Here is a 10,878-nt window from a genome sequence, read left to right on the forward strand (position 1 = left end):
CCAGGAAGGGGAGGGAGTTGGTGAATAAATAAATACCCTATATTTATTTTTAATACCCTATATTTATATTTATAAATACCCTATATTTATACTCCTAAATAAATACTCTATTGAAGGTCTTCATCCTCACGAGGCCTAATTATAGCATGTTCCACACAACTTCATAACTGAGCGCCTGTCAGCAACCACAATCCCCTCAGTGATACTCCCTCTTTAGGCCGTCCTCCCTTCCCCTTATTACTGTGCACCCACTCACAGAGCTTCCTGAGGCCACATCTCCCCCAAAATGAGTTACCCACAAATCCTTGTCTCAGGGGAAACCCAAAATAAACATCAACTAAAAGGAATTCCTAGTAGCAGGAGCAGGTAATGTCTTTTAAGACCATGGATAGATACCTTCCATGTGAAGCATGTTTCTCTAACAATTCAAGCCCCTCTGTAACGTCTAAAGTTCCGTGAAAGCCTGTTATAAATATGACTTTTCTGCGGCTAAAACACGTCCACAGCCTCAGGACCTCCTCAAAGGCTTAGGTGGTGAGTATGGTTGAGAGGCTTCTCTCCAATGATGAGGAGGGTGCATCCTGACAGGAGTACAGGATCAGGTCAAAGACCAACCTCGTGTGTGGGACAGTTGCTCAAGCCTTTTTACTTTTCTATTATGGAAAATGAGGGCCAAATGTGGTCCTAAATGACCATGAAGACAAATAGTTTGATGTGTACCTATTTATTATAATGAACTTGGGGCCAGTGGGATGGTAGAGTTGTTCAGTTGGGATGGAAGTGATCCATGTTAAATTGAAGGCAGCAAGTCACCTTTTCCTCCTTCTTTTGGGAAAAATTATAGGGACAACTCCGGCGTGGAGTTCCTTGCCTTATCTACCTGTAGTTTCAGGAGTTCAATCTCCAAGGACAATTTATACACCTCCAGAGCCATTTTCACATCTGCCGGGTTTGAGAGACACTGCATGATCTTTCTGCCGGCTAGAACTCGCTCACAGCCTTTAGGGACCTCCTGAAAGAGAGAGAGATGGTGAGAGGCTTCTCTCCAGATCATGAGGAGGGTGCATCCTGACAATGGCAGGCCTATAGGATCAGGTCCAAGACCAACCTCAGGACTAGTGGGTGAGCAGGGAAGCCAGAAACACCTTGGGTCCCACCATAGTCTTCCCCGGAGAGATACAGTTCTGTTCTGAGAGAGCTTCCCAGAGGCCTCTTTGGGGACAGAGGCTATTTCTACTAGCCATCCAGAAATGGAACACAGTACAAGGTCTGAAAATTAAGTTCACGAACTTGTTACAATATTGCTAAACTTTTTTGATATCAGAGGGATTATTCATTATGAATTTGTACCAATTGGACAAACAGTTCACCAAGTTTACTATTTGAAAGTGCTGAAAAGGCTGTATCACAAAGTTAAACAAAAACGACCTGAACTTTTCACCAATTCATGGCTCTTGCATTATGACAATGCACCAGCTCACACAGCACTGTCTGTGAGGGAAGTTTTTAGCCAGGAAACAAATAACTGTATTGAAACACCCCTCCCTACTCACCTGACCTTGCTCTCAATGACTTCTTTATCCAAAGATAAAGGAAATATTGAAAGGAAGACATTTTTGATGACATCAAGGGTAGTACGATGACAGCTCTGATGGCCATCCCAGAAAAAGAGTTCCAAAATTGCTTTGAAGGGTGGACTAGGCGCTGGTGTCAGGGGATGGCTTCCCAAGGGGAGTACGTAGAAGGTGACTGTAGTGATATTCAGCAATGAGATATGTAGTACTTTTTCTAGGATGAGTTCTCTAATTTAATTGTCAGACCCTGTATATTATACAGGCTAGAAAGGAAAGTTAAGGCTCAGTATTCCTAGGTGTATGAGAACCTCCTCTCCCTAAAGGAGATTGGTTTTTCCTGTTCTCAAGTGAGAGCAGGACAACTTGCCATCCTAACTGACCAGAGTGCTCCCTGGGAGAGGGAGAGAGATCCATTAAATGACTCAGAAATGAATCCTGACAAGTCAGAACTCATCCTTGCTGGCTGGGAACAGAGCTTTGGGGCAGCACCCTCTTTAGGGTTGGATAGCGCAGAAACTTCCTTCAATTGTGCCACTTACCCACTCACACTTGGGCACCTCTGGGTACCAGGTTCTGTCCTCTGAGCAGGTGATACTTTGGGGACCGACCACATAGCCAGAGTCACACTGGATGGTGACATTTTCAGATTCAATATACTGTTGCTTCTCCACAGACAGCTTTCCATGTTCTATCTCTGGTTTCAGACACAGAGCTACAACGAAAGCACAGTGTTAAGCAATCAGTAAATCCAAGAAAAAAGATATGATAACCTGTTAGAGTTATGCAAACGAACTCCATGTCGGTGCTTCCAGTTGTTTTATCTTTCATTTTGATAGCAATAATATCAGTTAACACTGTTATTGAGCACAGGCTCATGTCAGACTTCACGGCTAAGCATTGTATGTAATTATCTCATTTAAGTCTCACTTGGTTCTATGAAGTGTGCATTGTTATTATTCCCATTTTATCTAGGGCAAAATGAGATACAGAGAGTTTAAGACACTTGTGCAAGGATATAATACCTTTAAATAACACGACAGGGTATCAAAAAGGCTCATGACCCCAGATTCTCAGCTGTCAAAGCAATTGATCTCTACAAGACACTAGGTATGAAAATCTCCCTTTAGTCTATTGTCTTCCTGTGTGTAATAGAGGCAATGGTGACAAATAATTCCTGGAGTTGTTGATAGCAGTCATATTAAACCTGTGTGCATGTGAAAATCGGGCCCAGTCGTGACTCCTCTTGTCCCCACAACAAGTTAGCAAACTTAGAGTCCCCCACCACACGCCTGCACCAGGTTCCCATGGAAATGCCTGTCACTCCCTGATGTTTGGAGCTGACCCGAGAGCCTACATTCACGCCAGAGCAAGTTTCCATGAATATTTTGCTACAGGCCACAGGTACCCTCAGAGAAAATGTACCATGTGTAGACTATTTCCAGAAATATACAAGAAAGTGGGAATGGGGGCTGCCTCAAGGAGGCTGAATTTTGTAACTGGGAGAAAGTAGGAAAGATGAATGTGTCTGTAAGTCCTGTGTGGTTTTTGTTTTGAGTGCCGTCTGAATATAGCAATTATGTAAAGTAAATCAAATCAAATGTTTTCATGCTGCCTCTGGCAGGAAAGAAACTACTCTCAATCCTTTCACGACAGTTCCACCCACTTAGCCATGGGCTGAAAGGGGAGCTGGAGTTACCTTTACATTGAGGGGCTTCATGTGACCAGCGCAAAGAACTGCGGGAGAGTGTGGCCTGTCCATGCAGCATGCATCCTTTGTCACATTTATATTTAACCTTATTAGTTGTGGATAAGTATGATAATAATTTTTTCATAACGTCCGTGGGCGATGACAGGAGGATGATTGCAACCTTGGTGATAAGACATAAAGTGAGAGAGCTTGAGCTTGTAGAAAGTAAAAAATAACACATTTCAGAATCTGCATGGTTTGTAGGCGGCTTTGTCCTGTCCTGCCATCTTCTCTGCTGGCCGGATCACTGAGCGAAACCAAGTACCTGTGCTGCCCTCCTGCAAGACTCAAGCTGAGAAACTATGAAAAGGCTCAAGTGGAATTACAAGCACTTAGAGTTTGCTACATTTTATTGACAAGTTCACCACAGTTTACACATTTTGGCATGAAGCCTGGATTCAACTCAAAGTCACAATGTAATAATGGTGCACTCCATCGATCTCAGGCTAATTGCAGAGATACACATCAGTGACAAACTGTTAAGACGCTAAGGATATCCTAAATCTCTGAGTCATTGCTTCCAATCAAAACTGTCCATCCGTCCCCCTAAAGAACATACTTATTACTGCATTTTACAATATTTTAGAAAACAGCTCATAGAATGAATAAAAATGATGCTTGCATTTTGAAATAATAGACATTACACGGTACACAGAACCTCTCTGAAAAGAAACACTGTCAGGGTCCACAAAGAGTGCATGAGAAATTTCAATAAAACAGGTCTTCAGGAATGTCAGACAAAATGGTATGCTGATGGACTATAGTAGTTATAAGTACTATCCTAAGAGGCCTCCTACAGGGATGGAAAACACGATGCTCCACAGTACGTGAGGCAGAAATGCTGGAATTGCCATGGTGAGTGGTATAAGAGAGGATTAAATGCCTCATGGAAGTCAGTATGCTAGAGTGGATACTGCGAGTATACAGGCTGGAAAATCCCACCAGATGATTCTGCTCCATAGGAAGGCTTGAAGAACACATGTATCAAAGTCTTTAGGAACTCCCCAACAAGAGGAGCACCAGGATCAAAGGCCAGGACTGAAGATAGGAAGGCCATTAGAGAACAAGTTTCACTCTTGGGAATAGCAGAGAGGTGCTCATATGCTTTAGAAGCTAAGTAAATTCAATCATCATAATGAGTGGCAAAACCGAAGGTGCCTGAGACTTATGGAGATGGTTAATAGAACATGGTGTTCATAGGAAAACAGATGAGCAGTCAACAAAGGTACTTCAATTTGTGCCATCAAAATAAGTTAAGGATGAATGATGAGGATCAGGAGACGGGGGGCATTTGGCCCTGATAACAAGTTACAATCCCTTGCTCAGTTTCTGGACCTGAGCTAGTAGTCGGGTCTGGAAATCATTGGCTGAAGAAAAAGATAGCCCCCCAGAGTAAAGATGCTACAACACCTTGGAAAGTACAGGCAACCCCCGTATAACACTATTGTCAGGTTCCTTTAAAATGTGATGTTCTGCAAATCCGTGTTATACAAAACAAAGACTAGTACAAAAAAAGGGGTTTAGGTTCCAAAAATTTTTAAAACATACTATTATATTTTTACAAGAGAAATATCTTTATTAAAGCAATTTTCACCAAAAGTATAGCATATTAATATGTACCAAATAATGTTTTCGTCATTATCACTACTAAGCACCATTAACTGAGGGTGTTTTCTTTGTGACAAGATATCTTCATCCTCTGAACTTAATACTCCATGAACAAAATGGATTTAAAATTCTAAAAAGTTTTAAAATTCTGCAGTCAAATCTGATACGACATCCACACTCGAATGAAAAATTTCAAATGAGGTATCTTTTCCTCTTAAAAGCTCTTATTATGTCCCGTGTTGTTCTGGGATTTCCCTAATTTCGAATGAGATATTTTTTGCTCTTAAAAGCTCTTATTACACTCTGTGTTGTTCGGGGATTTCTCTAATTCTCAAACTGTGTTAAAGTAAAACCGTGTTCTAGGATGCCGTGTTGTACGAGGGTTTCCCCCAACTCTCAAACCGTGTTAGAGCGAAACCATGTTATAGAAATGCTGTGTTATATGAGGATTACCTGTGTGCACATTCCAACACCTTGGAATGAGTCCCTCAGTCTTCCAAGAGGACTTACGTCTGTTTACATAGGTAACTATGCACTGGTGAAAGGTACACAATAATCCCAGGATTACTGAACATAAAGCTTGTGTTGACATTGATACCTGGAACCAACATAGCCTCCTTATTAGACCACTTGATGTCATTTCCTCTATCCTTGAAAGTATAATCAGAATAGACAAACTGGTCATTGTCACAATCCCCATGTTGGGTCTTTGGTCTATGGGATAAGAGTTATCATATCCAACAAGGCCTAACAGAAGCCATTGATATGACCCATATCCCTCTTCCTTAAGGCAAAGATGGTACATTTTTCTAAAAATATCATGTACCAAGGGGTAGAAGGAGAGGGGAAAATTAGTGCCACTCTTAAAAATCTAGATGCCAAAGTGGTCATCCCTATTGTATCCTCATTTATTTCACTAGTCTGTCTGCTACAAAAATTATGGCTCTGGAGAATTACAGTAGACTATTGAAAATTCAACAATATTTTAGTCCCTATTGCAATCATTGTACCAAATGTGGTATTTTTGCTAGAGCTCATTAATATGTTTTCAGGTAAATAAGGCCACTGAGTTAGCAAAGGATTCTTTTTCATCCCTATCAGAAAAGACGTTCAGAAACAGTTTGCACACACGGAAGGGTCAAGACCATACACTTGCAGTTTTAGCCCTAGGCTATGATAATTCACTTGGCTCTTTCATAGCAGAGTCTGAAGTTATCATGAGCATCTGGACATCCACAGACTATCACATTGATCTAGTGTATCAAGGCCATCTGGTAAATTTTACCTAATAAGCAATAACTATCACGATGATGCTCTTGAATATAGAAGGTAAAGAAGGAAGAAAAGAAGCAAGTTCAGAAAAGCAGTTTCAAGTAGATTTGAGTGAGTCTTGTTCTGTAGGTAAGGCATGTGGACCAGAAAGAAGGGAATAAAAGAGAATAAATACCAGAAACAGAACACAGTAATTCAGAAGTTTAGAATTACCTCCGAGTGGTGGACACACAATGTGATATATAGATGATCTATCACAGAATTGTACACTTGAAAGCTATGTAACTTTACTAACCAGTGTCACCCCAATAAACTTTTTTATTTAAAAAGTTTAGTTGATCTAATGCATGTGGTCTATTTTCATTGAATTCAAGAAAATGGGAACAAACAATGGGAGAACAGAAAAACTTGAAATGGGTGTAGTATTTTTGAAGAAATGTATTCACTCCAAGAATCACGCAGGGTATACACATTTTTTTATCTAATTTGAAACCTTCCCTCAATAATCTCTATCACTTTGATATGAATAAACTTCTAAAATAACATAATTCTGTAAGCTCTTACTCTGATCACATGTTGGTGTTTGGAAGCTCCACATGCTATCTGCTTGGCATGTAGCTTCAGGGTTATATTTCTCAGAACATGAATATGAAACTGAGTCTCCAGAGAAATAGGCACAGCTATTTGCAGAATCATTTCTTCTCTCTTCAGTGATTTTTTTAATTACATTTATTGGGATGACATTGTTTAGTACAATGATATGGGTTTCAAGTGTACAATTCTGTAATACATCATCTGTACATCACATTGTGTGTTCACCCCTGAATCAGTCCTCCTTTTATCCCCACATATGAGTATTTGACCCGCTTACTCTCTTCTACCACCGTCCCTCCCTCTTTGCCCTGGTAACCACTGAACTGTTGTCTGTGTCTGAGTTTTTGTTTGTTTGCCTTGTTTGTTGTTTGCCATTCTTCAGCTCTGGTATTGGGAACGTACTTCTAAATAATAAGTGAGGCTAATCGTTGGTAAAATCACCATGAAGAGGCTTCTATGGTTAATGACCTCATTTCAACCTTTGGAAAAACTCACCACAGAAGAGACTGGGCAAACAGGCAAGGGTACCCAAGACACTTTGAGTCTGCTCTCCCCATCCCTGAGTTGCTAAAGTAGCCTAACCCAGTCATTTCCTTCCAACTAAAAATGATAAGTTGGATTAAACCTGTATGAAAATGTAAATTTTCAAAATTATTCAAAAGCAATGACAAATAACCTCCATCTCATTATGACTTTATTAGGGCTGAAACCAAGTAATGATAGTTGCAGAATTATATATTTTCTAGAAACAGAAGTTTTAAAACATTTTCCAACTCATGGGTATTTAAGACTCCTTTAACATTGACCATCACTACTTTCTTATCTGAACATTCTTCTAACCAAATATGCCACTTACATTCTCACTTCTGTACCTGTGCTTATATCCTATTCCTACCTAGAATGCCACTCTTTTTCTCTGCTTGCTATTCAAGTCCCATCTGCTCTGTGAAGTCTCTTACTGCCCCAGCAAATAGTCATCATTCATTTCTCGGGTCCTACAGCAGTTACTAGGAAGAGAGTATATATTCTATCCAACTATTTATTGAACTCCTACTATAATCTAGACACTATGTATACATCATGTATGTATACGATGACACTATCTACACCATACATAGTATATGTATAGTGTGTATACTATGGAAGCTATGTATACATAATCTAGACATTTCATATGTTATCTCATCCAATTATCACAACACCCCTAAGAGATACACATTACCATCTTCCCCACGTTTTATAGAAGAAAAACAGATCTTTGGAGAGCTTAAGTATCTTGTTCTTAGGGAGGCAGTTACTGATTGGCAGAGACAGAATTGAGATCTGTGTTGCTCAAAAGTCCATATTCTCAATCATTTCAGTCTACACTCTCTAGTAATTATTTAACAGCTAATTTATACTGTCCATATGTATATTTTTTCCCTTTTGAGTTCAGGCAACATGTCTCAAGTATCTTTGTGTCTGTGCTATTGACACTGTAGGTCCAAAATAAATATTCCCTGTGTACAAATCTAGCTTCACAGATGGAATTTTCTAAGTCTGAGCTCAAACACATTATTAGAAAATGCCTTCTTATGAATTAACCCAACAAATATTTATGTAAATTGGTCCCTAGAAGTCTGTTCAGCTGACACTGAGGCACATTTTTGCAATACTATAAGAAAAATAATTCATAACCACATGAATAGCAATATCACAATATCAGTTTATAATAACATGTCTAAAGACAAGAAATCCTAAAAAGATGGGTCTAAAAAAGAAAAAGAAAACCAAGGGGAAAGGATAAGATAACATTTTCTAAAAGGGACCAGAAGTATATTTTAAGGTTTATATAAAAATTGCTTTGGTGGATAAGATATAGGCAGGTATTTGTCTTGGATTGAGGAGTTGAGCAAAAGTTGAAAGGCAGAAGAAAGATGTTATTGAAGAATGAAAGAGATGCAAGCACAGAAACTAGAGTGAGACAGATTTGGACAAACATGGCCCAGACGTGAAATGGGATTTGAGAAAATGGAAGAGGAGGGGATAAGCACAAAGGAAACTGAAGGAATCGTGACAAGTCTCTGTGACTTGTTTTATGTAATCTACTTTCACTGCCTCATAAAAGAAAAGGAGAGCTGTAAGGTCAAAGTAATGGTACTCAGGGAAGAAGAGAGTGCTGGGGTGGGGTAGAGCTTTGGAAACATAACAGATTTAGCTATTTCAAGAGAGGAGAATCATCCACGATATATAATTATTTTACCTAACCTTAAAATTTCTCTTAAAATATCCATCATGATGTAAAAAATTCCAAAGTAAAATACTTTTGTAACCACCTTTGAAAAACAACTCGGAAGTCACACCGTGATATTAAGAAAGCTCATAAAGCTTGAACAGCATGGATCATTCTGGGGCCCTAGAAATTAATTTTGACGAAGGATGACAAGGTGGAATTTGGGGACTCCACATTCCCTCTGCTTGGGATATAATCCTTGTATGATCAAAATTAGAAAAATACCTGATATCACATGAATAGGAAACACAGTCTCTGTTGAAATAGACACAGCTATTGGTGAAATATCTTCGTTTTTGAGTCGTTTTGTCATTCTATGCAAAATGCTCTGTATTAACTGCTCTGACAGATGGTGTAAAGGATATGTATGTCAATATTTAAAAATATTCTTAGAAATTCTTTTAAAGAAGTCATATTAAGTGAATAAGAAATTTTACTTTTATTAGCATATTTCCATTTATAAATCAAAATAATTATTCATGTCTGCACTTGTAACCAGCACTACCCTAGAGGGACTTGTACATCCTTGCAAACCCTTTCAGTGATCATTGATTAAGGACAATTATTCCCTAATTTGCAATACCTTACACTTATATAATGTTTTCAGTTTATACAGTACTTTATAATTTCACCTTAATAAATTCATTCATTATTTGTAATAACATAATATTTACTTTCTGGATTGCAAAAGTTTTCTACTCAATTATGAATGCAATAGAAAAAAATCTGTGGAAGAATTAATTATGAATCCATTTAAATATAAAACATTAATATAAAAATTAGGTTTTTGTGGCTAGATCAGCTCCTCAAGGATTTGTAATATTTTGCTTTCCAAATAATTAGACTATACCAGAGGAACTAAAATAATTTAAGTATATTTCTTTTAATTAGTTTCATGTATACAAAACAAAATAATTAGATATTTACATCCCTCACAAAGAGATAATCCCCACCCCCAATCAACTAAAATGCCTATCAATACATAGATGATTGGATACAGAAACTGTAGTACATTTATACAATGGGGTGTTACTCTGCCATAAAAAAGAATGAAATGCTACCATTTGCAACAACATGGATGAACCTAGAGAATATTATGCTAAGTGAAATAAGTATATTTTTTAACAAAATACTTTATTGCACTTCTCCAAAATTATACTGAATTATTGCAATTTGGTTATATTTAACTAATTATTAATCAGGAATTTTCCCCCATACCTTGGTTTAAACCCTCCTGTCTTCACTATCACATCTGTACTCACCACACAGGACAGATGGGCATTGCAATAGAGACAGAATCCCAAGGAGGTACAGTGCTGGGAAAATTCTCTGCAGCTTGGGGGGCATGGTGCAGAGTCTGAGATACACCACTGGGAGTGACAAGGGTGAACACTGGAAAATGTCCGAAAATGACCTTCACCACCCAGCTGAACTGCAATGAGTTCAATATGAGGTCTATAATAACCAAATTGCTGACCTTTCAAAATAAAGAGGAACATTCCCCAGAAACAAATGAGTGGACTTCTCTGTAATATTGATGACAGCACAATTAAATTTCAACCCTCCTAGAGAGAAGGAAAACAAATGAACCCAACATGTGGTTGCTTCAATTTATAATGAGGAACTAAAACAAAATCTGAGTCTATCAGATAAAACAGACTAATTTAAATAATTAAACAGAAGATTATTTTTTAAAAAAACAGCTTTCGGTTATTAATAATGTTCCAAACTTTTACATAAATCATTGCATTTAATTTCTTAAAGCAAAACTACAACATAGGCATTATAGCCATATTTTACAGATGAGGAAA

At 38.3% G+C, this 10,878-nt stretch overlaps 1 protein-coding gene across 1 annotated transcript; it reads right to left on the reverse strand.

The window, feature by feature from the left end:
• Window positions 1-708: 708 nt before the first annotated feature.
• On the reverse strand, window positions 709-10,502 carry LOC141569314 (apolipoprotein R-like). The gene is given in 5 exon segments (XM_074321964.1): window positions 709-1,012; window positions 2,114-2,286; window positions 3,271-3,383; window positions 3,385-3,442; window positions 10,330-10,502. Coding segments are annotated over 5 exon segments (603 nt in total). The 5' UTR covers window positions 10,415-10,502; the 3' UTR covers window positions 709-838.
• Window positions 10,503-10,878: the final 376 nt, after the last annotated feature.

Source organism: Rhinolophus sinicus, linkage group LG17, assembly GCF_036562045.2.
Source record: "Rhinolophus sinicus isolate RSC01 linkage group LG17, ASM3656204v1, whole genome shotgun sequence".
In the NCBI taxonomy this organism is placed as follows: domain Eukaryota; kingdom Metazoa; phylum Chordata; class Mammalia; order Chiroptera; family Rhinolophidae; genus Rhinolophus; species Rhinolophus sinicus.